Genomic DNA, 27000 nt, shown 5'->3' with positions numbered 1-27000 from the left:
GGCCAGTACCCCTCCTGTAATGTTCATTGTATATTTTTGATGTACTATAACTGTTGGGGAAAAAAAAAAAAGGAAAATATTTTGATAATCGAATCTCATCGCTTTATTGTGTTACTCAGTAAATAAAAGGAACAAGTATCAACAAGCCAGGGCTTTCTCATCATTTTTTTTTTTCCCTAAAGGGAGCACATGTTGCTGGGTAGGACTGGGGCAGCATCCCTTTGTCTTGTGGTGGTTCTGAGGTGTCACAACCGTGGGGTGGTGTGAGCTGCCCCTGTTTGTGGGTGAGTCCAGCACAGCCCCACGTCTCCCAGGTCAGGACTGGATGTGCCCTCAAAGGAGCAGTGCAGTGTGCTGTGCCCTGTGAGATGCGGGGCCTGAGCCTGTCCTCAGCAACAGCACCTTGCCCTGCTCTGCACTGCGTTTCCTGGGGCAGGAGGCTCACCTGCACTCAGCTTGACCAAGGACTGAATATTCCTGCCCGTCAAGGTGCAGAGGACACGGCCAGGTAAGGAGCAACCTGCTGAGACAAAGCTGCAGCACCGCAGAGCCAGCTGGGGTAGGGCAAGGAGATGGGAGGCACAGCCCTCAAATGGGTTCTTCTCACGTTGGATCAGTACGAAAGAGAGCAGCTCGTGAGAGGGGAAATCTTTTCCTATGGACCGATTGTGCTCAGATGTGGAGCTGATCCCAGGCTGCAGGCCAGCCTTGTGCTGGGCCTCCCCGGGGGCAGCGTGAAGCCCCCAGGTGTCAGCCTGCGCCCCCAGGGCAGAGGGGTGCACTTGGCGATTCCTGGGCAGTGAAAACAGCTCTCGTGTCAGTACAGGGAGATGGGTCACCTCTCTCCTCCTCAAAGACCATCCCCAGCCCTGGGAAGCCCACTCCTCGTGCCACCAGGCTTCCTGCAGGCTCCACAGCACCAAGCAGGCTCGGCAGGAGGTACGTGCAAGGGAAGGAGAGAGGTGAGGGACAGGAGGCGGCGTGGGAAGAGCACGCCGAGGCTCAGCCATCCACAGACCCGCTGCCCTTGTTCTTGCGACTCAGGGGGAAAGCAGACTTGCTCTGTGGCTGCGTCATCTTACTGGCCAGGTAGATGAAGGGCTCGATCAACGTACGCCGGTCAGCCACGGACACTTCCCACAGCTTCACCTTCTCGCCCTTGGCCCAGTGCTGGGCTGCGTCGTGGTCCACCCGGCGCTGCTCCTGAAGGTCACATTTATTGCCCAAAACCACAATCGTGACCTGTCAAAAAACGGGGGAGAAAAACCCCGGCTGGTAACAAAAGCGGAGCTGAGCGGCGCTGCCTTCAGCGCCAGCCCTGCCCTGCACACAACCCCCCTTTCAGAACACCTTTCCCAGTGCTTTCTCTGGGCGGTTTCACCCTCTGTTTGGGTTTGTTTCAAAGCGGAAGGGCCCGCCGAGCAGCCGCACGTGTAGCACTGCAGGAAAGGTCCCTCCAGGGCAGCTGAGATCTCAGTCAGCGCCAGTAAGACCAACGGCCCCTTACGGAGCAACCAAAGGAGCAGATCGCCGTTCTCGCCGGCAGCGAAGCACGCGGAGCTGCTTTCGGCGCCCGGCAGCCGTGGAACCGCAGTGAGGGCAAAGAGCCGCCCGGGACAGCCGGGAGCCCCCGGAGCCGCACTCCGCGCCCGGCAGAGGTGGGAACCGCGCTCACCTCCTTCTTGTCTTTGCACTTATCGATCTCCTTCTTGAGGAGCTCCACCCGCCGGAAGGACTCCTTGCTGTCGGTGCTGTACACCAGCACGTAGCCGTCGGTGCAGGAGAAGCAGTGCTTGGGCAGCTCCAGGCCGTCCCGCAGCCCCCGCGTGTCGTAGAAGCGCACCTGCTCGCGCACGCCGCGGTCCGTCTCGATGGAGCCCACGTAGATGTCCTCCTGGGTCTCGATCATCTCGGAGCCTGCGGGGCGGGCGGAAGGGTGACGGGGGGGGGTCCGGAACCGCGCGGCCCCGCGCCCACCCCCGGCACGCACCGACCACGTGGTTGCCGTACAGCAGCTGCTCCAGGATGGCGGTTTTGCCCACCGCGGCCTGCCCGCACACCACCACCTTGCAGCTCTTCCCCATGCCGCCTCCGCGCCGCGCCGGGGCCGCTCGCGGGGGATCCGCCCAAGAAACGGCGCCGGGGCGGCACCGCGCGGGGCTCCGTCAGCGGGCGGGGATCGGGGCCGCCCCGGAGCGCCGCGGCACCGCGGACCCCAACTGCGCGGTGGCGACGGCGGAAGGGGCGCAGCCCCACAGCGCCCTCCGGCGGCGGAACGCGGCCTCCCCGCGGCGGACGGCCCCGCCCCGCCCCGCTCCCGGCAGCCCGCGCCGCCGTCCCGGGAAGCCCCGCCCCTTCCGGCGCCCGCGCGCCCCGCCCCGCCCCGCCCCCATCCGGCCTGGCGGTAAGATGGCGGCGGCAGCCGAGTGCGATGTGATCATGGCGGCGCCCGAGGGACCCGGCGAGCCCGAGAGCGAGGAGGAGGCGCGGAGGTAGCGCGGGCGGCCCGGGCCGGGAGCGGGGCGGGCGGGAGGAGCGGCGGCTGCGGGGCCTTCACGGGGCCTCTCTGGGCCGGGCCTCGCCTCGCCTCGCCGCTCTCTCCCATCCTCCGCAGCCTCCGGTGCAGTGGGGCGCGCGGACAGAGCGGGGCGCGCTCCGTGGGCGGCGGGTGCTGCCGGCGGGTGCTGCCCCCGGCCCGGCCCGGCCCTGCTCGGGGCTGCGGCCGCTGCGGTGGGCTCCGTCAGCCCCGCCCCCGGTCATACATGCGCTGTGTCCGCCGCACCGCGTTCGTTCCGTGCCCCCCTGGGAGGGAGCGGCGACCGCTGCCTTCCGTCGAGCAGAACCGGGGCGGCCTCGGGGTGAGGGAACGCCTCCGGGCCCCGCAGGGCCGCGTCCGGGAGCGCTGCTTCCCGTCGCCGAGGATGAGGAGAAGCGAAGGGGCGGCTTCGGGCCGAGCTCGCGGTGCTCCGTGCCCGCCCCGCCCGCTGCGGCGTTACCCGCGGTTGGCGGTACGTGCGGCCGCTCTTACTGTGCGCTGTCACGGGGGAGGAGGTGTGCAGCGGGCCGTGTGCGGGTAAGGTCCTTCTGAGACCGTTACTGTGCTTAAGGAGCCTCCCCGGGTAACCCTTACGGGCTCTGATAACCGCTTTATTTCTGGAGCTCTCCGCTCCGGCCTGCCCAGGGCAGCAGCCGGGCTGCGGGGGTCGCAGCCTCCCCCGGGCTGTGCGCCGCCCTGAGGGCCGAGTGCTGCCGTCACTGCAGGCCGTGCTGTGGGAAAAGAAAAGCCGACGTCTGGACAGCTGCGCTCTGCAGCCCGGATCCGGAGCTTCAGTAGCTCCCGTGGAGCCGGGAGGAGAGAGCTGCTGCTGTGGGAGGGGAGGCAGCTGCTCCCGACAGTTCTTTGGTCGGTGAAGTCATCAGGAGAAACAAAAGTGGAAGCCTCCTCTGAGGAATGCGGTCCTCAGAGCAATGTCGTGGCCTGGGGTGCTTCGTGCTGCGATGAGCCGTCAGGAATGGGTGGCCCCAGGAGCAGCGCTGGGGCTGAGAGCTTCCCGTGATGTCACTGAGGAGCGGAACGAAATGTTGCTGAAGAGGCACCCGTGTGTGCTGCGTGTGTAGCACTGCCAAACTGCACTGCCGTGGAGCTGGGGAAGCCTGCTGGTGTGATTCATTCCCTCGGGCTGGTTAAAGATGACGACTGAAACGTTAAAAATACCCAAATGGAAGAGCCGTGCCAGGGGCGCCCTCATCTCGTGCTGTCCTCTGACATTACTTACCCTTCCTTCCTCCTTCTGAGTTTCTCCGGGCGCAGGGAGCAGCCCTGGGGTGGGGTTTGGTCCCTGCCCTGCTCTGAGGGGCTCAGCCATGAGGAGCAGAGCCAGCCCGGGTCACCATGCGCTCCCTGCGTGATGAGGCTGGTGCTGCAGCTCCTGGGCATTGCCGTGTAGTGCTGCGTTCTTATGGGTGCTGTCACAGTGTTCTGTTGCTGGGATTCAAAGAGCAGGAGGTGATGTCCTGTGGGCCGTTCCTTTGGTCTGCAGGCACAGGGCAGGGTCCTGCGGATGGCAGCTCTGCTCTGCGTTGGCCCTCAGGGCTTACATTGGTTGCTCAAGTTGTATCTCTCGGCTGATCTAATGTAAATTAGGGTGCTAGTCACCAAATTAGGGAGGATGGCTGGAGGCTTAATTAGGTGCTTAATGTTTGTAAAACATCAAACCACGCAAGGGCTCTGCAGGCACTCAGCTGTAATTGCACAGGCGTTCTCTGGAATCTGATTTAACGCGGCCTTTATGATGTGACTGGGCCAGATTCTGTTAGAAAGCAGCAAGAATAAATGAAAAGCTTTACTGAACTGCTGTAAGCCAGCCCTGAGCTTCCAGTGTTCTGCTCCTCTCTTTAGGAATTGCAGCGTGACGAGGCACTGATAGACAAGGGTTAGCCCTTAAGCACAGAAACTAAATGTGCAATTCTGTCCTCTGCGGCTTCATAAAAGTAAAAGCGGTAATGGTGGAGCTCAGGATTCCTGAACAGCTGTAAACATGCCGAACTGCTCGCTCACCGGCGGCTTAAGGGACAGGAATAGAGTGTGGTCATGGGATAATTATTGGCTGTGGCAGCATAAACTGTGAGGGTCCTGACGGAAGAGGGTTGATGTAAGTGCATTAATTTTATCTGCTGGGTGGCGGTGCTGGGAGCTGCAGCTCCAGGTGGGTGGGGGCTGCACTGCAGGCAGGGAGAGATCCGCCCCCCCCAAAAGCTGCTTCCTTTTTTTCCTACATGGTAAAGTTTTCTGACCCCTGGGATCCGCCCCCCCCTTGGCCCAGCTGATCCGGGAGCGTGGTGCTGCTGGGGGCCCTTCCCTGTTGTCCTCCTGGCAGCTCTGGGTTCTGTCGCTGTGCCTGCTCAGGAATGGGTCCTTCTCCCCTTTCTTCAATGCTGGAGGATGCAGCAGCCCCTTCTGGGAGGTATCTCAAGTCGTTTGGAAAACACTGTGAAATGATGTGGACGGAGTGCTGCTTTCACGGTGCTTTTGCTGCAGAATTCAGACGTGTTGGTGCCTCTGCAGGAAATCGTCGTTAGCTTCAATAAAACGATGAGTGTGAAATCTGCCACGCAAAGTAAATCGTGCACAAATCAGAGGAGGTTCCAGACCTGGCCTTAATTCGGGTCGTGGTGAGTCCACCAGATGTCGCCTGGAGGTTGTCAGGTGTGGATGATCAGGAAGGCTCTTTCTGCTGCTGTTTTACATGAAATTAGCTGCATCTCCATCAGGCTGCTCCAGTAATTACAAACGTCCTGGGCTGCCTCTCCAGGGAGCGCTGCCAGGCCCTGGGGTGGTTGGTTGGCTGTAGGGGCTCTGGCTGTGGGTATGGGCTGTTCTGGGATTCCCGCTCTGCTTCTCACTGCGCGCTGGAGTTTCCCAGGCTGTGGATCCAGCCTGTTTTGTGAACGTGTAGTTATCATCTTAGGGTAATATGAGGAATGGCAGAAGCTCTTTACGTCCATGTTTAATCTCCCATACGTTTGCAGAGCATTTGAATACTCTGAGTGAGGTAATTTCTGTGTACAGCATGAAAAAGATGTTCAGTACTTGGAACTGAAGGCTGTCTTGAACTCGAGGCCATTGTTTTTAGGGTGAATCAGGTGAGTGTTGTCTTACCCTGCAGGTGGGCTGTTTCCTGCATCCAGGCCCTCATGGAGGAGGTGCTGCGGGTGGTCCTGGGCCTGCTGTGGGCTCCCACAAACGCTGAGGCTCAGCCCTGCCATCAGCAACGGTGCTGTTGGTATGAAGTGGGTTAATAGTGAGCTCTGCTCTCAAGGTGCATTACATAACTGCGTAATTAATGTACAGGGCTCATCTGGCTGTTTACACTGAGTGCTGCAGGGGGCATCGGCTCCTTCCTGCGCTCCTGCTCTCTGCTGTGGCTTTTGGCTTTCCGTGGCCGAGTTTGTCCTCGGGTATTGGGAGCGTTCTGGGGTGTGTGTAGAGGACCGTATGGATCTTTTGTACACCCTCTGGACTGCATGGCTGTGATTTTTGCTGTTGACTGCTCTCCTAAAAGACCTGGGGTCCCAGGGCAGCCCCTTCAGTTGGTGACTCCTCAGACTACCCAAGCAGGTATTTATATGTACAGACTTGAGATTTCCCCGGTTCTGGGTCATCCTGCAAGTAAATGTCTTCATTCTCATTGCTGCATTGCAGCTGGGAGCAGACCCACTGCTTGCTCAGTGGGGGGTGCTAATGTGCAGAGCAATGCGTTCATGGAGTGCTGTTCTGCTCTGCTTCCAATTTGGTTTCCACTGCCATAGGGTCAGCATGAGAATATCTTACTCCTGAGGGTGGTCATGGTGTGTTTTATGACCCTGTTTTGTACCTGGGGACCTGGTGTTGCACCTGTACTCTTCTTTCATGTCAGATCCAGAGTAGGATATATATATATATATATGTATATATTCCCTTCACTTGAGCTCCTCAGTCACACAGTGTACAGCCTAACCTGGGAGAGGCGTGTGCTTAGCGCCTGGCTTCAGTCCTGTGCCCTGCAAGGAAGGAAAGCTGCAGTATGTCCAGGGGGAAACACAGCAGCTAATTTTAAGCCCTAGACATCTGCCCAGTATAAACTGTATTGAGATCACCCAACTTATTTTACCCAGGCAGCTGAGTAACATCTGACAGCTGAGAATCTCGTCTGGAATCCAACAGGGAGCTGCAGGATGGAGGCACCATGTGCTATTAAGGAAAAGTCTCTGCTAGAATTGCTCAGAGAAGCCAGCTGTGCTCTTTGGGTTTGGGCATCCCGAAGGAGATGGGGCTGACAGGTTTTGGAGGCTCTGGACACCTCGCAGGCAGATGTTGGCCCAGTTAAAATTCACATTCCCTTAGATCTCGTGGTTTCAGGCAGTGCCCTGGTGACCGTGAGGTACTCATGTTTTCTGGCAGGGATTTCAGAGCATCCCTTAAATCCCATGTTTTTTTTTTTTTTTTTGTCAGTGTGTTATAATGGAGGCAGGAGATGAAGTAGGAGAGGTGTTCCTGAGCTGAGCAGTGGTAAGGCTGCTGCCTGCTATGTGCTGTGTGTCTGTAGCTCTGAGGCAGCACAGCTCTGCGGGCAGTACCTGTGTGCACAGAGCATTGGAGCGGGGCTGTGCCAGTGCTGCCAGGCCTGAGAGGTGCTTCCTGCACAGGTCCTGGTGGCTTGGGAAGGTGAGGTGTGCTGGAAGGCAGGTCTGTGTGCTCCTTGCTGCAAGCTGCAGCAGGAGGGGAAGCTGCAATCAGTGTGTGGGGGCTGCCAGTGCTGGGGAGGAGGCAGAAGCTGTTAGCAGCCATGGGATTGTGTTGTGGGATGAGATGGGATGGCTGTGCCTCACAGCTCTGCTGCCTGCGGAGCGAGAAGGGCTGAGCTGTCAGCAGGGCACGGTGAGCAGGGGAGCCTTGGGATGGCAGGAGGGTGCTGCTGCAGCATCAGGAGCGTGTGGCTGCTGCCTGTATGTGGCAGGTCTTCCAGGAGGATGGGGGAAGAATTAGAGGCTGTGACAAGTGTTATGGAAGGGGAAAAAAGGTGACTAGCTGGTAGGGAGAGTTGCACCAAGCAGCCCCTCCTTGTGAGCCCTGGCTGCACGCACACAATGAAAGATGAGCTTCTTCCCGAGGTCCTGGTGTGACTCTTCCCTGTCTTCTGTGTTGGCTGCAGAGAGCCCTGAGGAGGCTCTGCCCGCTGGGCACAAAGAGCTCCATTCAGCCCGCGTCATATTTTTAGCAAAGCATGATTCTTCTTCAGCTTCAAAAGTAGCAAGTGGGGAATGCAGCCTACATCAGTGCGAGATGCAGAATGATCTCATTCAGGCTGCAGCATCTGTTTGGATTGAAACAATTACCAGTGATATCAGGAGATCTGCATTTCTTCTTGTTATAGCCAGAGACCGTGGTAAACAAGAACTGTTTGCTCAGTGTGCTTTCTGTGTCAATGGAGCACAAATGGGGAGAGATGCTTCTGTTCTGTGTCTGGGGCCTGGGGCCACAAGCCTCGCGTTTCCAGCAGCTGGCTTTGCCTTTGTGCTTCGGAGGAGATTTTGGGGTTCCTTTCGTGGTCTTTTTTCCATCATTAGGCTTTAAGCAATAGAAATCCATGTGTATTTCCTTTCTGCCCCGTTAGCTGAGGCACTGTGACCTGCTGGTGTGTGGATCTGCATTATGTTAAAGGCTTATAAAGGAAACAGACCAAGAAAAGAGTAGAAATGAGTAATTCTTGTGTTCACACCTTTGCTCTCACATCTCACAGCACTGTGCCTTGTGAAGGTTGCTTTGCCATGCATCTGCTTTCCTCCTTCCATTCCCCAACACTTCCCAGCAGTGTTGGCCAGCAGAGTTCCAGCAGCAGGCCCTATTGCTGTGTCTGATGGCAGTGTGACAGGCGATGCTGCTGAGCTGCACAGGGTGGGCTGTGGGCTGCTGGAGCAGCTCGGGGTGAGTTCTCCATTAGTGCTGTTCATCCTTTCTTCAGGCCATACAACAAAGAACTTCTGAGTGAAGTTCATAAATGAGATCTGTGATTTTCTTCTCCACTTGTTATTACAGAGGTTAGAATAAAGTTCTGTTGAAGCTGCCTGCTGCCAAGGTAGCACCCAATTGCTAACTGTTCTCTTCCACTGCCTTATGAACGTGTGATCTGTAACAGAAAAGGCCGTCCTGAGGCCCATTTATAGTCCTACAAAGTCTGGGTCCCACCACCAGCTACACAAATCCACCCAGCAAGCACAGAACTGCTGCCAGCCCTCATGGCAAAGGAGCCCGGAGCTGCGCTGGCAGTCAGTGCTGGGTGCACGTCAGCTTCTGGGAAGAGCAGGGCTGCTGAGTAAGCACCTTCCTGGTGCAGCAATGGGAGCAGGGCCAGCTCCTGCCTCGGCCGGGCGAGTTCATGGTGCGTGGGGTGAGCGTTGGGTGCTGCTGAACCCCGCACTATGAGCCCCACGCTGCCCCACTGCTCCTCCACCCTCCTGCTGGCCCATCCTGCTGCATGTCGGTGTGCCAACACACAGTGTTCCATTTCCACTGCTGGACTTCAGCAGAGTTACAGTAGGGCTACGTCTGCTCTGCTGAGTGCAATTAATAGCACAACTTCAAGTCTGTGCTGTTCACTTTCATTTCGTACTGTGCCCCCGGAGGCCCTCGGAGCAGCAGTGCCCTGTGTGTATTGTCCTGCCAGCTGGCACAACTGTGGCTCTTCTGTGCAAACAACCCTTTGCATGAGGCAGTTGTGTGGGAACGGCCAATGGCAGGCCGGAATGAGGTTACCAACATGTTAACTGGTTTCAACACATTTCCCTTTGTTCTCTCCCTGGTGGGCTGGCGGAGCTGCTCAGGCCCTGGTGTGGGTCTGTCCTTGGGAGGAGTGCAGGCTGGCAGCTTCGTACCAATGCAGTGCCGGTATTGATAACCTTGTGCAGAACAAAAGCTGCTCAGCCTTGGCATCCATGGATGCACCAGTGTTGTTCCCCATTTGTATGGGAAAGTTGTGGGGACAGAGAGCAAAGAGTCGCATGGTTTTTACACACATTTGTCTGCTCTGGCTTGGTGGTGTCTGCTGGATTTCCTGTAAATAGCTCTGCTGCAATAAGTGATGTGAAGGCACCTTCGCTTCTGGGCCCTTCTTGCAAGGAAATGCTGAAGCCTGGCATTCCAGCCCAGCCTGGAAGCAGCCTGTGTCTGTGCCTGCCCTGGCAGGCTGGGCTGTCACATAGCTATTTCAGCCTCCTTGGCCTCTGCTCCATCGCTTCAGCAAAGGCTTCATTCAGAGCAGATGGCAGTCAGTGAGGAGTAAGGTGACCTGTGATGGTCAACTTCAACTGCACTTCCCATGATCTATTTGTTTCCCCTGTGCAGATGATCTCTGTGGCTCGGTTAGCTGTTGGATCTCAGGGATGTGCTGCTTGTGTCCTGGGAGGGACACTGAGGATGGAGTCCATTAGCCTTAGTTCAGAAGTTCTCATTGTGCAAGTGCTTCCAGCAGTGGGCAGGCAGTGTCTGCGGGCTCAGAAGTGTGATGCAGGTATTAATGCTGTGTCTGAGAGAGGGCAGTGCTGCTTTGGGGTTGGCTGAGGAAAAGCAAATGATTGATATCACTGAATTGAACAAAACTTAATTACACTTCATAGCGCCGTGGTACAAATTCCCTCTTGGGCTGCTTATATAAAATGGTGAAGGTAGACAAGAGGAGGTGGGGAAGGGCTTCGTTTCCATTAGGGGAAACTTTGCTTTCAAGAGTATAAAGGATGCAGCTTTAAACCATATGTTGTATGTTTTTAATGTCCTAAATTGTCTCTGCAAATGCTCGCTCTTGAGTGTGAGGACTATTTCTGGACCTGTTGCCAAGGCAGTGCCACGCAAGCCTCCAGGAGAAGCACCCATATTTCTCCTTGGTTTAGTTCTTTTGAGCATAGAACTTGTTCTTGGCCCCATTTCTCAGCTATGTGGGACTGCTTCTGAAAGACAGCACTCGGTTTCTTGACTTCATGGGCTGCTGAGGCTGTGCAGCACTCGGAGCAGGCTGGTGGGTAGCCATGTGCACCTGAGGTCTGTGGAGCTGAGCACAGCTGTGTCTGAGATGGAATGCTGCTCTCAGGTGTGTTCAGTCTCTGATGTGCCCCTGTGCTGTTCAGCCCAGATGGTCATTTCCACATTGGTGGCCCTTTTCAAGCGCCGAACTGGGAGCCACACCAACACTGTGCTCCTTCCTCATGAGCAATACACAGTCAGTCCTGCAGCAATCAGCTACAGCAACGCTGCAAGCAATACTATGATTGCTCGGGGATCACAAGCTTGACTGTGGTCAGAATGTGTTCTGACGCTCCTCCCTGTGTTTCTCTTCCTTCAGAGAAGCAGAGTCTTTCAAGGAACAAGGAAATGCATACTATGCCAAGAAGGATTACAACGAAGCATACAACTACTACACAAAAGCCATAGGTGAGAGCGGTTGTTGATAACGATCATCTGCTGAATACAGTGTCTAAAAATCAAAACCAGTCATTGATTTTAAGATATATCGGCGGGGTTTGGAACAGCACACACTGGATGGAAACTTTCTGCTGGTTTAATTACTTTGCAAAATTCCCCTGGATTGATTATGCAAGTCAGTGCTAACGTGGGTGATTCGCAGCAGTTCTGTATTTCTCTTCCATCCAAGATATTTTTTTGCAAGAAGCCAATTCAGTTTTCCATTTAATGCAGGGTCAGCAGTGCTGTCAGGCTGAGTGCTGCAGACTTCCATTCTGTGTGGCTTAAAGCCTGTGTGCAGTGTGAGAAGCAGTGGTTTTATGACTTCTATTCTAAACCATCGTGCATCTTTGTAAGCGGTTGGTGTGACATTATAAATCGGGAAGGAATGTGGTTTTTCTGAATCCCACGATGTCTTTTAAGTATGTTTCACAAGTTGTGTTGCTGCTTACATTTCACTAACAGCAAGTGCCCTTCCATTTCCTCCAGATACCTGTCCTAACAATGCCAGTTATTATGGTAACAGAGCTGCCACCCTCATGATGCTGGGGAGATTCCGAGAAGCACTGGGAGATGCTCAGCAGTCTGTCAGATTGGATGACAGCTTTGTAAGGGTATGTGGAAATCACCTTATTTCTTCTATGTGTCTGAATACTTGTCTGCTCCTGCAGCTCCCTTTTAACGGTCTTCTCAGGGCCATCTACGGGAAGGGAAGTGCCATCTCTCCCTTGGGAATGCCATGGCTGCCAGCCGCTGCTTCCAACGAGTTTTAGAACTGGATCATAAGAACACTCAGGCACAGCAAGAGGTAAGAAACTGAAATGCTCCCTGTAGATGGGGCTGTCGAAGGGAATGGATTGAACTGGTCAGTAATGTCTGTGTGCCCTGATATAATGAGAAGAAATGAGGTGGTGATGAAGTCTCCCTGTCTGCTTCTCAGTAGACCAATTAGATGCACAGTTATTTGTGTGTGATTGTCTTCTTGGCAGGAAAGCATGAAGGCTAAGCTGGTCTTTCACCAGCACTCCAGGGGATAGTGATGGTAAGGGAGCATGGAAATGAGTGGTGCAGCATGTAGGAAGCTGCTGCTACTTTGGAATATCATTCACAAGTGTGTGTTTTCCTGGACTACCAGTGAGGTCACTTGACTTCAATACATTTGCCAGCATCAAAATCAGTTTGACCTAATTCACATTGCTGTTCTGTGGTCTGCAGCAGTTTTTGCTCCTAGGACTGTAAGAAACACTCACTGTGTCCTCCTTTGTTTAGCTAAAGAATGCCAGTACAGTGCTGGAGTATGAAAAAATAGCAGAAGTGGATTTTGAGAAGCGAGATTTCAGGAAGGTAAGATGAACTTAATTGCTTCCTGCAGCATCATGAACAGACATGTCTTACCTGGCCAGGTCAGTTAGGTGCACATCTTATCCCCCTGCCTTCTCCTAGCTGGGCTCTCCCTGTCAGTATTATAGTGAGGGTCACTGAAGGAGTAATGCGGATCTGCACTGAGCCTTCTCTGTTACAGTTCCCAAATCTTTCTTGCTGTGGGCTGCAATGGGATGCAGCCGTTACTGACCCGGTACAACAAGAAATGACAGCATGAAATCTGAAAGGCACCTAACACTTCACATGAAACTGTTTCTGTTCAGTGGATGCATGTAAGGTCTGTAGAAAGGAGACTGTTCGATGTGTTAAGTTCACTGCTTGGGCCTCCGGCTCTTAAGCTCAGTGTTTTATGGGCATAAATTCTAGCTTTGCATCACCTTGTTATGAGGAGCAAATGGGGTGTATGGTCAGTCTGGATTGCATGTGTAGGAATCGCCCTGCCTGTGTTCCTTGTTCTGGGCTTTTGCATCTGTCCCCTCACTTCTGCTGTTTCACTTCACTGGGAAGACTTGCATGAAATGCGATCTTTGTTTCTGGAGTGCTGTTCTTGCTCCTTTCTCACCCAGAAGCCTTTGGCTTCTCAGTCTGAAGCACAGTGCTTCCCACAGCAGGCAATCGTGATGTCACAGGCCGGGAAAGCAGATGAACCTTGGTGGAACAATCACCCTGTTCTCCTGCAGATGTCCCTACCAGAGAGGCAGAGATGGAAAAAGACCCATTAGATCACCCTACCCACTGCAGTCAGACCAGTCTAAGATCAGGCCCTGCTCTGTACTTTTTTGTGTTCTGTCCAGTCCAAAGTGTCTCAGTCTATTGAATTTCTGTCCCTCCCACACTCCTTTATAACACAGGAAACAGGGGCAGAATTGTCTTCCTTGGCCTTTTCTTTGGGGCCTGCAATTTCAGCAGAGTTAAAGGGTTTAAACTTCTACAGGTGCTCCTTGAGGTTTCTGTCCAGTGCTACTAATGTAACGGGGCCCACACGCCTTTGGACGTAAAGCCCTTCTTAGAACACAGCAAAGAAAAGAAAACACCACCAAAAACTGCTCTTAATGAAGTGTGGATCCAGCAGAGGCAGAACCTGTGCACTTCCCTTCCTGCTCAAAGGCAAACAGGGAATCTCACATGTGGTAATGATGCAGTTTTTTCAAACTAAGCCTTTGAATGTTTGCTTTTCTCGCATCAGGTTGTATTTTGCATGGATCGTGCTCTGGAGTTTGCTCCTGCTTGTCACCGATTCAAAATCCTCAAGGCTGAATGTTTAGCGTTACTGGGTCGTTACCCAGAAGCACAGTCTGTAGCAAGGTGAGCATCTTTAAGGTCTTGAAATGGTGCACCAGCTGGTGGTATGTGCTGCCTAAAACAATGAGGGATGTAAGAAAAAAAAAGTCCTCAATACAGATGATGACAAAAAAGTTTGCATGAATTCATCCTTCTTCCAATTAATCACACTGGGAAACTCTTCTTAGGCTTATTTAATAACCAGCAGTCTTGCTTGAGCGAGTTCATGCACTTTTTTTATATCCCTACCACAGATCTGATGAATCACCTAAATATCTCAGCAGAAGAAGAATGCTTTTGTTGATGAAAGGAAAACTGCTGTAGTAACTCTTGCAAATCTGTGTGTTTATCACAGTGACATCTTACGAATGGACTCAACAAACGCAGACGCGCTGTATGTCCGTGGTCTCTGCCTTTATTACGAGGACTGTATTGAGAAGGCAGTGCAGTTCTTTGTCCAAGCACTCAGAATGGCTCCTGACCATGAGAAAGCATGTTTAGCCTGCCGTGTAAGTCGTGGGGATTTGGGCTGGGACTACGAAATTACCAGGGTTTTCTTGAAACAGAATACTCGGTTCTGCTGGGGTCCCTTCTCTGCCCCTTAAGCCTGTGACTTCTGTATCCTGTAATGGTGTCTGAAAGCAAATTAGAATGGTTTTGGTTGGGGAACCCTACCCAGAAAAATAAGGTGTTGGTATCCCTGAACCACTCACCTGGTGTCCTTATCCAGGGTGTGTTGTCTTTCAGAATGCCAAAGCACTTAAAGCAAAGAAGGAAGATGGGAATAAAGCATTTAAAGAAGGCAACTACAAACTAGCTTATGAACTGTACACAGAAGCACTAGGAATAGATCCTAATAACATAAAAACAAATGCCAAACTCTACTGCAACCGGGGGACGGTTAATTCAAAGGTAAGAAGTGGTCATCGTGCAGGTGGTCTCTTTATCTCAGGTCTTATTCCTCAGCAGTGGTTGCTAAGTAGCAGATCGCTTATTCTGGAAAGCAGGCACTTCTCCTGGGGCAGTTGGAGCCATCCAGTGCTGTTCTGTGCTTGCACAATAGTTGGATCTGTTCCAAGCTGCCAAAGAAATTGACTCCTAAAGAAACAAAACTCAAATGCTTGGGCTGCCTGGAGTGGGAGGGGGAGAAGGAATGTAGTGTGGCCTTATCTTAATCAGTGTAAAGGCATCCTTATTTGTTTCCTTCCTTGTAATGAGGAGACCGTGCTTTCATTTGCTTAAAATCATGACGCCATTTAGCAGTTATTTTTTTCTCTGATTGGGATTCACTTCTGTCTGATGTTGTAGCTTAGGAAACTTGAAGAAGCAATAGATGACTGCACGAATGCAGTAAAACTGGATGAGACATATATTAAAGCATACTTGAGGAGAGCACAGTGGTAAGTAGGCATTTATCTTGGGTGTGCTGGGCAGGTTTGTAGATGGGATCGTCCTCCCTGCAGCAATGAGTGGCGGGGCAACAAATCTGAAGCTGAATTGAATAAAAGGTGGTGTCTTCAGAGGTCCATACAAACTTCTTTTGTATGGTGCTGAGGAGATGGGAAAGTATGTGGTCTGTTCTGCCTACGTGTGTCTGGGGCTGCCTGTCTGTTGTGTTTAGGCAAAGTTTGTTCTAAGATCTCTAAATCGCAGTAAGTTGTCAGTATGTGAGTGGGGCTGAAATGCCAGCAGGCAGGAGCACCCCCTCTGAGGTGCCAAGGTTGTCACTCCTGAGCAGGGCTGTCTGTGCAGCTCTGTGCCAATGTCCTTGAAATGTTGCTGGCAGCTATTAATTCCTGCTGTTGGATAAATAATTATAAGGCCTTTAAAGTAGAATGCGTGTTACCAAGCAAGATGGCAGCCTCAGATTGGAGATCAGAGAAGTTCCCGTGCCAGATTTCCCACAGCCTCCAGCAGCAGTTAACCTTTGCAGCTTCTTCTAATGAGAGTTTTCTTTCTGCAGCCCAGTGCATGTATTTCCCTTAATTCATATCTACCCAGAAAGCCTGAGCCCCTTTTTGATGCTTTCTGTGAAGTACACCTTGGCAATCATTGTTCCCACAGTTACATGGACACAGAGCAATATGAAGATGCTGTAAGAGACTATGAAAAAGTTTACCAGACAGAAAAAACAAAAGGTAAACGTGTCTGTGTTCTGTGTGCTTCCTTTACGTAAGGCAGATGTTTTGTTGCTGGATGTGGTTATCATTCTTAATAGTCATCTTGCTTTTTTAGTAGTCCGAAACGAAATGGAGTAGCCTTAGTCTGTGTGGTTCACTGTCTAACAAATACTGGTTCAATAGCATTGAGGTGTTCACCTACGTTTGGAAACAGCCTTAAGAGTACAGATAGACTTTAATTGGCTGCCTGATTGTAAATGCAAGTGGGTTGGCTGCTTGTGGCACTCGATTACTGCAGCTCAGATCACCTCAACTCTTGATCTGTCAGTCTCTGGTAAAGCAGAGGGTTGTGTGTGATGCACTAAGGCTGCTCTCCTTTGGCATCGTGCGTCTTTGCAGAACACAAACAGCTTCTAAAGAATGCACAGATGGAACTGAAAAAAAGCAAACGGAAAGACTACTACAAAATCCTCGGGGTCGACAAAAATGCCTCTGAAGATGAGATCAAGAAGGCCTACAGGAAAAGAGCACTCATGCATCATCCAGGTATCCAGATGGTTTTAGAGCGTGTCTCGCAGCTTTGATTCTCTGCCCCATGCACAGCCGCCCACAGCCATCACTCAGAGCTGGGAATAAATGGGAGAGGGAATGCATGGACAAATGTGACCCCAGGACATCTAAAATGCCTTCTGTGGTAGCTGGGGATGCATGCAGCTTTCCATTCACAATAGAAACATGAAGCTTCTTTCCTGCTTGGTTTCATACTGTTAGACCGACACAGTGGGGCAAGTGCAGAAGTACAGAAGGAAGAGGAGAAGAAGTTTAAGGAGGTCGGTGAAGCCTTTACCATCTTGTCAGATCCCAAGAAGAAGGCCCGCTATGACAGTGGACAGGATCTAGAAGAAGATGGGTTGAACATGGGAGGTAAGTAGTTTTTATGGTATCCTCCCTTTTGTATTGTCCCTATGAATTGACTTTGGTCTGTGGGAGTATTTGAATGGAAGATACTGTTGAAAGCTGCAGATAATCAGGGTTGTATGGTGGATGTTGTCCTTGACTGAGCTGTTGGGCAGTAGGTGCCACTCTGCAGAAGTATATCTTTCACCGGATATATAAATACATCACACAAATTGTCTGGGTCCCAAAATGCTGCTTATCCAAAATCCTTAGACTTTTTCTGTGAGTTAAGCTCTGATAGATGTTGCTTTTACCTGCTTTCTGCCACTGATGCATCCTGTGTTGTACTGCAGCACAGCATCACAGTGTTCTGTGCTGCTCTATTACAGTGGACAAAGCAAGCTATTTGTTCATAGCTTTTTGTGAGATGCTTTGCGGGCCCTCAATTAAGAGGCAGTTTCTAAACTGAAAACTGTAGCTGTCTGTTTCACTTCATCTTACAACTTCCTTCTCTTCCCTACAGACTTCGATGCAAATAATATATTTAAGGCCTTCTTTGGTGGGCCGGGAGGCTTCAGTTTTGAAGGTAGGTGGAGGTGTCCCACTGTTGGCTTTGGAGGCGGTAAGTGCACAGATTGCTTCACCCAGCAGCAGGGCTTCCCCAGCTTTGCTGTGCTGCTGGAGGAGAGCATGCTGCTGCTGAAGTCCCTTCAAACCTCAGGTGTGGTCAGGCTTCATGCAGCACTGCGCAAGCTCTCAGCACTTACTAAGTGTTAGTATGCCATGGAAGGAGCTGTGTGTTCATTCATGGTTGTGTTAAGTGTATTTTGGGAAGTCTTGCATGGTTCCTGTACCATTTGCATTCATCCTTATCAGCTTACCTGCAGAGCCTCCCTTGCCCGTCTTGTCAGTGGTCCACTCTTATCTGTTGGGACTCAGCTGCTGGAAATGCGTGGAAAAGATCTCTCCTACTTGCCCAAATGGCTTTATTCGAGTTAATTACTGGCTTGGCATCAAGCTGTTGCAGACAGCTATTTAACCCCATTGTCTTTGAACTGACATCTTTCATTTTCTTTTTCAGCTTCTGGGCCTGGAAATTTCTTTTTCCAGTTTGGCTAAAACACACACACACTGCTCTGCTGCTTTTAGCCTTGAATACGGACATACTTAGACTCCTTCCTCCATCATGTCTCATTGTACTTAGAGCAGTTTCATTTCTCTCGGTTGGAGACCTCAGTTTGTGTGCGTTTGTGTGTGAAGAGGAAACCAGCTCGGGGAAGGGAAGGCTTGTGGATTTTGTTTTACTGTTAACTTTATTAAAAAAGAAAATAATAAAGCTTTGAATCTGTTGGTCCCTCCATGCTGGCCCATGCTTTCAGACTGCTCCTCAGCAGAGAGGATTTCCCGGAGTCCTCCTGGAATTCTGCCATGTTCTGTTCTGGCTGCACAGCACGGCAGCATCTCTCAGCTTTGTAGGAGCTCCTCCGTTACCATAACTCTCTGCAGTGTTGCCAGCATTCCCTCAGATCTCATGCGATTGCATCTCACCTGCTGGCTGTCTCTGTCTCCTTTCTTTGCCATGGTTCTCCCAGGATGGTGCACTTGGACTCGATCAGTAACGCATGAGCTGAGCAGTTGTGTCAGAGAGAAATGGATTTAAAAGCAGCTGCTGTGGGAGCTCGCTGTGCTGCAGCTAAAGCTGAGGGCTCCGTGTTCTGCTCCAGGATTTGTCCTCTTGAAGAGAATGTGGGATTTGCTCTGGGCTTGAATTTTTTTCACCGTGTGTTTTTTCTTTTTAATTAACCCACTTGACCACCCAATACCTGTGCTGTGAACTTGATTCTGTTGGGTTTGGAATCGTCATGTTAGACTTTGTGTTCCTGAGCCGTAGTGTGGATGAACTCTTCTTAGCTTTGAAGAAATGCAAAGTAATATTCAGGTTATTACTGGAGCGGTTCTGTGTGTGCAGCAGTGCGTTCTCATCGTGTTTACAAGGACTTCCCCGTACGATAAAGCAGTCGAGTGGCTTCAAATAGAAGTAACAAACAGTCCAAAGAAGCGAGAAGACGCAAAGTCCCACCCTGAGCTGGCAGTCTGTCCTTTGCTTCTCTTGCACAGTGCCTGCGGTGGTCTCGGATGGGTGCTGCAGTGCAGAGCTGACAGCTGGAGCTGTGTGCAGCTGCAGCAGCTCAGGTTGGAGGTGGTGGTGTTTCAGTGGTGCTGCTCTGTTGTTCAGCATAGCTGCAGGGAGATCTGCCGGGGCAGGGCTCTGCTTCCACAGTTCTTCCTATTTTCCTGGAAAGCAGAGGATCTTTTCCATCAGCTGCTTTGTTGAGTGCTGTTCTGGTGCTGTCACAGTGCTGTGCTTTGCAGTGGGCTCAGCAGCGCTGATGCTGTGCAGAGCAGAGCTGAGGTTTGCGTGGGTGGGAAAACAGGTGTTCGTGCACATACAAGTCCTCTTCCTAGAGAAACCTGATGCTTTTGTATGATATCTGACTTCTACTGCAGGAGCAAAAATTGCAATCAATTAATTGCACAGAATGATTCCTTCAGATGCTGACATCTTTGTCTTCCTTCCCGCTGAGGCTGTGCGTGTCCTGAGCTGCAGAGCTGCTGGGCTGCAGTGCACGTCGGCTCCACCCCAGCAGTTGGTGCTGCAGCTGATGGGTTTGGGCAGAACTTGTGACAATCTGCTCTCGTAGAGGGAAGATTTAAGGGCTTAAATTCGAGTAGTGCAGAACGAAGGCAGTGTTTTATAGTCGTTCAAAGTCAGCTTTTAAAGTGAGCCAATGTTAAGTCGTATCTCTAAGAACAGACCACAGCATTTATTTAATGTCCTTCACGTTGGAGTGATGTGATGGATCGACCCGCATTGCACTGAGAGCAAAATGAGGTCCTGGAGCTTTTCAGATGAGTCCCCAATGAACCCAAACGCTGTCTGTGCACTCTGAGGCCTCCCAGCTCCCTTAGCTCTGCTCAGCCACACTTTGCAGCACTTACTGCAGTGTGGTGTTCCGGACTCGTGACGCATTGTCCTGTGTGTGTGTCATTACTGTAATGTACTTACAGTAATTACTGTGCAGCTCGGACCTCTCTCAGCCCTCTGTCACCACGCAGAGATGTGCACTGCGTTCAGCACTGCGGTCGTTGTGGTGGTGGTTGGCATTTCTGCCTCCTCGCTGTGTGCTCTCCTGGCTGGGGATGAGACCACTCCTGAGAGGGCAGAAACAGAACAGCTGTCTGAGACTATGAGTGCATGATTTAAAGGAGTTAAATATTGCTGTGGTGAGTGCCAACGCTCCTCTAAGGTGCTGCTGTGCGGGTGGAGCTGAGGAGGGGCTCCGTCCCTTCTGCAGCCCTCTGGGGTCCTCCATCGCCCCGAGGCGGAGCAGTGCAGGTGTGGGTGCCACGCAGTGACCTCCAGGTCTTTGTGTTGGTGTTTGGGAGATGCCTGCGTGTGCGCTGAGCTGACCTGTGGGCCTGCAGGTCTGCTGGGTGTGTTCAGTCTTTTCTTTGTGTGGATTTGCTTTCCGTATCTGATGCAGTTTCAGCTCCAGGTTCTGCACGGAGCACTGCGTGTCCCTTCCAGATGCTGACCCTGGGCCTGAAGTCAGCTTTAGAGACCATCCTGCTGCTTCTGGCTGCCCCTTTTGACAGGCTTTCCCAGTTGTCTGCTATCCGTGCTACCTAGGAAAGTACATGGTTTTGTCTGTGATCTCGGAAGTGTTGCTGTAACGCTGGATCTCGTGCTGATGGCTTCTGACTGTTTTGTAGATACGTGCATTAATGCAGACCGTGTGGGTGGAAACGGTTTGGGGACGGCAGTGTGAAATAGCGGTGCAGTGCTGTGAGTCCCCGCAGCTCTCTGTGTCGGGGTGCAGAGCAGCAGCGGTTGGGCTCTGCCCGTTCCCAGCAGGAGAGCTGCGGCCCCACGTTGGGCTGTGCTCTGCAGGTGCTCTGGAAGCAGTGGAAGGGCCAGAAGCGTTTGGTCTGTGCAGGGCTTTGCCAGTCCTTCCAGTTCACTCCCTCGGTTTAATAGCTGAAGATGTTCACTTGTCTTGAAGTGGATGGGCTTCGTCCCCTTTAAACGTGTGCCTTGTATCCTCCCCTTCCCATAGGGATAAGATGTGGATGGCTCCTCGAGTTCCTTCGGTAGCTCCGAGCTCTGTGTTCCGTGGCAGCAGTGCTGCGTCCATCTGTGTGCGGGGACCTCTCTGCTCCCGGAGCTGCAACCCGGAGCGTTCCCTATGGGAGCTGCTTCCCGGGAGCGCTGTCTGTGTCAGCACTGACAGAGGCCGTGCATCGCTCCGCTGCCCCTCCTGCAGCCGGGGATGGGATGGGGACCTCCTGGAGCAGTGCGGGGCTGAGCTGATGGGGGGGGAGAGAGAGAGAGAGAGCTCTGCGGGCGCTGTGAGGGCACTGAGGGGCACAGTGTGCGAAGCTGCATTATGGAGAGCGGCACAGCGGGGGGGGGGGGCAGCGCTGTGCTTTGGGGGCTGCGGGCGCTGCCTCTGCCCGGGTTTGTGGTTCAGCTGCAGCTCTGTCACGGCCAGCCCTGTCCGGGTAACTCCGTCTCGCTCCCCGCTTTCACATACAAATTCCTGCTTCAAAAGAGAGAGCCGTGGGGAGCGACGCTGGGGGGCACAGCAGTCCGAGCACCTTCATTGCATGCAGACGTGCTTTGTTGTAAAGACGGTTCGGAGCAGTGGAGACGAAAGCAGAGGCTGACGTGAAGCCGACTTGGAGAGGGCGCTGCGCGCCGTGCCGCCCCGCTTATCCCAATCCCCATTCTGAATGCTTACCTCGGTGTCAAAATACCTTTCCGGAGGGAGGAAAGGAGCCCTGCATGGAGCAACCCAACCCCCCCGCTTTGCCAAACCTCTCCAGGGCGGCTTCACCGCGGTGCGAGCGCTGCCCCTCCTCGGACCCTTAACCTTTCTAGGATGTGAACGGTAACAGTGTGAATATTCGTTGTTTACTTCATTAGGCATAACTCATAATGCTGTGTTTCTATGAAGAATATCACAGACCGAAGCAAAAACCGTATGCAATTGGTTTACTTTATTATAAACTGTATATGATGTACAAACTAATAAAAAGGTGGATGAGGACGGCGTCGCTGCTGCTGTTCTTCGCGCGGCTCTGCGGGGGGCGGCGCAGCTCTGTGCTCGGGAGCACCGCGGCGGTGTGGGGTCGGAGGGGACGACTGCGGAGGGTCGGTGCTGGGAGGGCTGAGCTGCACTGCAGGCACTCACAGCTCTGCTGGCGCAGCAGTTGTGTTCAGCTGGGGGAGGCGAAGGATGGATGGAAGTCGGGGCGTAGACGTGGATTTTGGTGGCGGTGTTCGATGGGAATTTATTGTCATCTTTCTTAAATGACTGCTGGACTCACACAGCGCTGCCCGCGCCCCCCCGGAGCGCCCCTACCCCAAACCCAACTCCCTGCTGCTGAGCTGAGCGCCCGGAGGGGAAACGCCTCCCGCAGCACTGAGCGCTGCTATACAGACACCAACCCAACACCGCTGCGGGACACAGTGAGTATTTCCATGTATTAATGTGGGTGCAGCGCAGAGCCGCGGTTGGGGCTGCTGTCCTGACCTGAATCTGTTAGTTGGGGTTTGTGTTACGGAGCGGTGAGCACAGATCTGCCCACTGCAAACGATCTAAGAGCAAAAACATCGGCTTTAATAACACAGACTTAATAACAGCAGTGCTCGATCATTAACTTCTTTCCAGCCCACCACTGGGGTTGGAGCAGGCTTGAGTTACGCAGTTACAATACCTCCCTTTACTTCCTAGATTACAGTGTTACTTCCATCCTACGTTCAGTGCATTAGCTAAAGCTAGTAAAATCTTGCTTGAAGTACAGTTCTGTACTTCAGACACGATTTTAGTTTCTACAAAATAAGATGGAAAAGACATTAGTTCATCTCTTCCATTCCCCGCCAAGGCAGATTGCTCCCTACAGAACAGTGGTGCTGGCAGCATTGGATGCAGCCCATCCTGAGCGACCGCAGCTGTTACTGAATGGAGCTCCTTAAAACTGGTTCCTTTGCTGTGATTTCCTCCCCGTGGCTGCAGTTTGGCTCCCAGACATCGCCCGGCACTGCGCCTCCGTGTGCCCATCAGCACAGCCCTTCCCTGCGCTGACAGCTCTGCACACAAACAGCACAGTGGGGCAGAAGGTGTGTGGCTGCTGCGCGATCCCTTCTGCACTGAGCTGCTGGGCGCTGCTCTGCCGGACAGCAGTGGGCGCTGAGCGGGTCGGCTTTCACCGGGTTTGCAGCACTTCTGTCTGTCTGTCTGTCCGCCTGGAGCGGGGGAGGGCGTGCAGCTCGTTGGGCCTCAGCAGTTCTGTACAGGCTCTGTTCTGCCACTGCTCAACGGTGAAGTACTGACGTGTACAGATCTAACGATTGTGGTTCATAGGGGCGTTATAAAAGACAACAGGAGATCCTCCTCTGAGGAAGAAAACAAGCAGGGCCCCACGAGAGCTGGTTCTGCCCCAACTCTCCCATCAGAAGTACTCAATGGTGCTGTGGTTACTGAGGGTTATCCGACAGCTCTCCTGGAGCTGCTTGTTTTCTAACCGAGGCCAATAAATGTCTCCGCAGAGACGTTTCGGTCTGAGGCTGGCAGAAGGGCTTGCTTAGTAAAGGCGGAATTATTTCTCTTTACAGTTTTAAAGGTTACCGAGTTACTTTCCTCCTAAAAGCCCCCGGGGGCGATGCCTGCTGTGCTCTTAGTTGATGGTGCAGGAACTGAACACGGAGCCCCGTTTGTTGGTGCTCTGTGTAGGCACGAGTTTCCCCTTTCCGTAGTAACCCGAGAAAATGGCCCTCACATCGATCTTTTTGGACAGCGTGAGCATCCACATCCCATTCCCAAAATACTGCAGCTTCCCTCCTCCAATTTCCCCCACTTCTTCCCCTTTGCTCCCCGCCTTTTCCAGTTTCACGAACTCCAGCAGATCCATCCCAGTCTGAACGGCTTCCACCCCGCTGGCGCAGCCGAGGGTGATGTGAGCGCGGCTGCCCTTCGGGAGGCTGTCGGTTGCCTGGAGCTTATCGGCATCCCCGGGCCACAGCAGCAGCTGCTGTTCGCTCAGCTCCACGCGAGCACCAACAGTTTTGGTTGTGACAAACAGACCCGAAATGGACAAAGTGAAGCCTTTGCCGTAGGAAGCCCTGACAGCCTGGGGAGAGAGGGGGAGAATCAGAGCGGAGCGGAGGGGTTGGAGCACCGCGGTCGGCCTCGTTGGGTCCCGGCTGCTGCAGGTCTCACTTTGCCGTGTTTGAAACACAGCACGGAGCTGCACGGTGAGGGCCGTCCTCCACCGACCCCACTGTTACCCGGGCTGTTTGGAAGTGATTTAACTGGAAGAGCAAATCTGCGATTTACTGTCATCCAAAGCACGCTATGGGAGATGACAGCGGAGGGAAGTACTTCTGGGAGCCGACAGGAGGAGGTGTGGGCCCTCCCATGCTGACCGCTTTCCTATTAGGTGGGCAGTGGGGCACACACAGCCCTGCAGTTTCCCTCTCAGCTGTGAGCAAAGCTGCCCCCCCCCCCCCCACTGCACACAGAGCCCGGGCCAGGAAAGGACCTCGGATGGGAGGGGGGGAAGCGGAGCTGCAGCACTCACCTCCTGCTGTGCGTAATCCTCAGCCCCCGCTGCCTTCCCGAAGTCGGTGTATTTGGTGGTGCAGTGTAAGACCCCGGGCGGCCTCTTCACAAAGTAGCTGGTGAGATCTATTTTTATTTTGGGATCTTCAGAAGTGACTGCAAATATAGGAGGACGTTATTATGACAAAAGGACCCCTCAAACAGCACCTGAGCTTAAGCCCCATCTCAGCTTTCTTCACCCATCTGCCCTTTGTGCTTCACCTCCTTACAGCTGGAAGGGAAGAGGTGGATACAAAACCCCTCCTTCCACCCTGGACGTGGATGCAGCCGAAACACGGCAGCTTCAGTGGGGCACTGCAGAAATCCCACGAGGGGTGAGGGGAGGTTTGACTGCATCTGATCCCCAGAAACCATCGGGTAACACCACTGCCCCCCCCCCAAAACAGCCTCACCACTGAACGGACTCTCAAGGAAAGCTTTCGTTCATTTCCAGCTACAAAAGCAACTTCAGCAACTGTGGAAAGCAGAGATGGGGACTCTGAACAGCTCTCCTTGTTGCCAAGCTTTGCTAAAAACATCACTTCATGAGCTGACCACAGTTGCTCAGTTTGCTGCCTGTTAAGGTCGCGTCAAAAGTGCGAACCGGGTAAGCTATATCTGTACACACAGTATTTCCATACATACAGTATTTGCTCTCCTTTTTGAAGGCTTTGAGGCTTCCCAGCTCATCCAAGAACACCTGGCCGGCCTTCCTCAGGATCTCAGAGCTTCTTTTGCTCAAAAACCATCCGAAATACATGGGCAGGAACTCCTTCTCCAAACTCGGCTTCATCTTCTTCAGGTCTTCGGCCGTCAGTTTCCACTGATTCTTGTCCTTAAGCTGCGCGCAATCCATCCTCCACTGGGTTTTGGGCTCCGCAAAGATGACTTTGTAGCGGTATTTGTCAGCAATGTCAAAGATTTGGTCCAGTCGTTCCCTTTCATGGTGAGTGTCATCCAAAACGATAACGCTGACGTCTCGTTTGCAATATTCAACTAAATCCTCGTCCACTTTGCCATACTCTTCCGGAACGCCGCTCCTTACGGCGGGTGTGATTTTGTAGTTCTCAGCGGCGATGACTTTGCAGCCGTCTCTGTACCGCTCCTGGATGGCCTGAGCCAGCGTGGACTTCCCGCTGCCAGGAAGGCCTCTCAGGATGAAGAAGGTTTTGGACTCTCTGAGCGTGGCGATGGTCTCCTCGTCATCGAGGAAGGGGAAGCGAAGGCTGTCGGGCCTTTCTTTGGCCGCCTGGGCGGACATCTTCCGGAATATTTTCGGCAGGAACGGGTGGCTCTTCTTGGAGAAACCTCTGTTCTGAAATGCGAGAAGCAAACGCTGCTTTGTGGGCTCCGGGAGCCGCCGCCGCGCCCTCGGGGGGAACCCGGACCGCAGCGGCCCCGGTGCGCCCCGCGCCGCCCCCCCCCGCCCGGCGCGAAGGGAACGGGAAACGTCACCGTCACAGCGCGGAGCGGCCGCGGCCCGAGGAGCCGAAGTGCCCCGAGGTGCCACAGCGCAGCGGCGCGGGCAGCTCCGCCTGCAGGGGCGAATCGAATCTCGCGGACGGCGGCCCCGATAACCCGCGGTGCAGCGCCGCTCGGGGCTCCGGGAACGGCCGCTCCGGGCGGGGTTCGGACGGACCGCGCCGTGGCCTCGCAGCCCCTCCGGGCTCCTCCCAACGCGCAGCGGCGCAAATCGCTTCCGGCAGCAGCGGCCGCGCTGCCACCGCCGAACACGAAAGTGAAAGCGGCCGCGGGCGGTGCGGCTCTTAGAAGTAACCTCTCCATCCTTTACTCCCTCCTGCGGCCGGGAGGTGCGGAGCGGTTCCCCGCCGGGCACGGAGCACCGCCTGCCCCGGGGCGGCCGCTGTGCGGGGTACGCGGAACCGTCGCCGCTCCCAACGCGCGGCGAAGGGGCTCCGCTCGGAAGGGGACGGCGCGACGCTCCCCGTTCGCCGCCCCCGGTGGGGTTGGGGCTCCCATCGCCCCTCGAGAAGCAGAGCTGCGAGTCCGACCCGGGACTGCCGCTCCCGCACCGCCGCGTCCCGCTCGGGCCGTGGGTGCGGGGCTCGGCTGTGCCCGGGGCCGCTGTTCTGCGGGCGGCAGCTGCGGGCGGGCGGCACTGAGCCGCTTTTCAAACGAGCAAACAAAAGAACAATAATAGAAAACACCCCCAGGCCCCATTGTTCGGCAGCCAACGCCGGGATAAAGCGCCCCTTTATGCCACGGAGCCGCGCGGCGGCGCGGGACAATGGCAGCACAGAGCGGCGCGGCGCTCCGCGGGCGAACAATCCGCGATTGAGCGGCGCTCCGTCCCACAAAGCCCCGCTGTCCCCGCAGCCCTCCGCGCTCCGACGGAGCCCCGAGAGGGGAACGGGCTGCGAAGGCGCCGCGCGGCTCAGAGCCCGTCCCGCCGCCCCGCGCCCCATCCGAGCGCCGCGTCCCGTCCCGTCCCGCACCGTCTCGGGGTGCCCCGTCCCGCACTTACCATGGTGAGGGCAGCGGCTCCGGGGCGGCCGCCGGTGCGGAGCGGGAGTGCGGCTCTGGGGCGGGCGGCACCGCGGCCCCTTTCATAGCATCGCCCCCCCTCGCCCCCCCTCTCCCGGGACCGCCCGTGGCCGCGCCTGCGCGGGGCGGGCGGTGCCGGTGGGTGCCCGGTGCCGGGTGC

At 54.0% G+C, this 27000-nt stretch overlaps 3 protein-coding genes across 7 annotated transcripts; 1 reads left to right on the top strand and 2 right to left on the bottom strand.

Moving 5' to 3' along the window:
* Positions 1 to 79: 79 nt before the first annotated feature.
* On the bottom strand, positions 80 to 2244 carry NKIRAS2 (NFKB inhibitor interacting Ras like 2). 2 transcript variants are annotated; one of them, XR_006932184.1, is made up of 3 exons: positions 1991 to 2244; positions 1351 to 1917; positions 80 to 1272 (listed from the first exon to the last, which is right to left on the bottom strand). XR_006932184.1 is itself a non-coding variant. In NM_001006333.2 (3 exons), exons 1-3 carry the CDS (start codon positions 2082 to 2084, stop codon positions 1003 to 1005), a joined length of 576 nt encoding a protein of 191 aa, NP_001006333.1. In that variant the 5' UTR covers positions 2085 to 2244; the 3' UTR covers positions 80 to 1002. The 2 variants fall into 2 exon arrangements, 1 of the variants encoding a protein (NP_001006333.1); NM_001006333.2 differs by having other exon boundaries at positions 80 to 1242; positions 1676 to 1917.
* DNAJC7 (DnaJ heat shock protein family (Hsp40) member C7) lies at positions 1422 to 21782 on the top strand. Of its 3 annotated transcripts, none has more exons than XM_046904368.1 (14): positions 1422 to 1658; positions 10872 to 10960; positions 11480 to 11604; positions 11685 to 11798; positions 12260 to 12334; positions 13560 to 13678; positions 14010 to 14163; positions 14402 to 14566; positions 14963 to 15054; positions 15719 to 15792; positions 16174 to 16320; positions 16546 to 16698; positions 17195 to 17257; positions 17753 to 18029. In XM_046904368.1, exons 3-14 carry the CDS (start codon positions 11530 to 11532, stop codon positions 17788 to 17790), a joined length of 1269 nt encoding a protein of 422 aa, XP_046760324.1. In that variant the 5' UTR covers positions 1422 to 1658; positions 10872 to 10960; positions 11480 to 11529; the 3' UTR covers positions 17791 to 18029. The 3 variants fall into 3 exon arrangements, with proteins under 3 accessions (XP_046760324.1, NP_001026673.2, XP_046760325.1); NM_001031502.4 differs by lacking the exon at positions 1422 to 1658 and adding an exon at positions 2381 to 2492 and having other exon boundaries at positions 17753 to 21782; XM_046904369.1 differs by lacking the exon at positions 1422 to 1658 and adding an exon at positions 2392 to 3660.
* CNP (2',3'-cyclic nucleotide 3' phosphodiesterase) lies at positions 21713 to 26877 on the bottom strand. Of its 2 annotated transcripts, none has more exons than NM_205050.2 (4): positions 26821 to 26877; positions 24981 to 25650; positions 24316 to 24452; positions 21713 to 23865 (listed from the first exon to the last, which is right to left on the bottom strand). In NM_205050.2, the coding sequence occupies exons 1-4, from the start codon at positions 26821 to 26823 to the stop codon at positions 23413 to 23415; spliced, it is 1263 nt and encodes a 420-aa protein (NP_990381.1). In that variant the 5' UTR covers positions 26824 to 26877; the 3' UTR covers positions 21713 to 23412. The 2 variants fall into 2 exon arrangements, with proteins under 2 accessions (NP_990381.1, XP_024999723.2); XM_025143955.3 differs by having other exon boundaries at positions 25791 to 26876.
* Positions 26878 to 27000: the final 123 nt, after the last annotated feature.

The sequence above is a fragment of the Gallus gallus genome, chromosome 27 (genome assembly GCF_016699485.2).
Source record: "Gallus gallus isolate bGalGal1 chromosome 27, bGalGal1.mat.broiler.GRCg7b, whole genome shotgun sequence".
In the NCBI taxonomy this organism is placed as follows: Eukaryota; Metazoa; Chordata; class Aves; order Galliformes; family Phasianidae; genus Gallus; species Gallus gallus.
Note: the sequence above shows the minus strand (reverse complement) of the source record. Positions and strands in the feature narration are given on the sequence as shown.

What these genes read in the sequence shown, in the direction of transcription:
- NKIRAS2 (NM_001006333.2), bottom strand. Translation starts at nt 2,084, where the DNA reads ATGGGGAAGAGCTGCAAGGTGGTGGTGTGCGGGCAGGCCGCGGTGGGC. An exon ending in GTACGGCAACCACGTGGTCG is followed by an intron (nt 1,918 to 1,990) that starts GTGCGTGCCGGG and finishes CCCGCCCCGCAG; the next exon opens with GCTCCGAGATGATCGAGACC. An exon ending in AGTGCAAAGACAAGAAGGAG is followed by an intron (nt 1,243 to 1,675) that starts GTGAGCGCGGTT and finishes GTTTTTTGACAG; the next exon opens with GTCACGATTGTGGTTTTGGG.
- DNAJC7 (NM_001031502.4), top strand. Translation starts at nt 2,410, where the DNA reads ATGGCGGCGGCAGCCGAGTGCGATGTGATCATGGCGGCGCCCGAGGGA. An exon ending in ACACTCAGGCACAGCAAGAG is followed by an intron (nt 11,799 to 12,259) that starts GTAAGAAACTGA and finishes TCCTTTGTTTAG; the next exon opens with CTAAAGAATGCCAGTACAGT. An exon ending in CCAGACAGAAAAAACAAAAG is followed by an intron (nt 15,793 to 16,173) that starts GTAAACGTGTCT and finishes GCGTCTTTGCAG; the next exon opens with AACACAAACAGCTTCTAAAG.
- CNP (XM_025143955.3), bottom strand. Translation starts at nt 26,120, where the DNA reads ATGGAGAGGTTACTTCTAAGAGCCGCACCGCCCGCGGCCGCTTTCACT. An exon ending in GGCCGCTCCGCGCTGTGACG is followed by an intron (nt 25,651 to 25,790) that starts GTGACGTTTCCC and finishes CTCGCATTTCAG; the next exon opens with AACAGAGGTTTCTCCAAGAA. An exon ending in CAAAAAGGAGAGCAAATACT is followed by an intron (nt 24,453 to 24,980) that starts GTATGTATGGAA and finishes CTATATTTGCAG; the next exon opens with TCACTTCTGAAGATCCCAAA.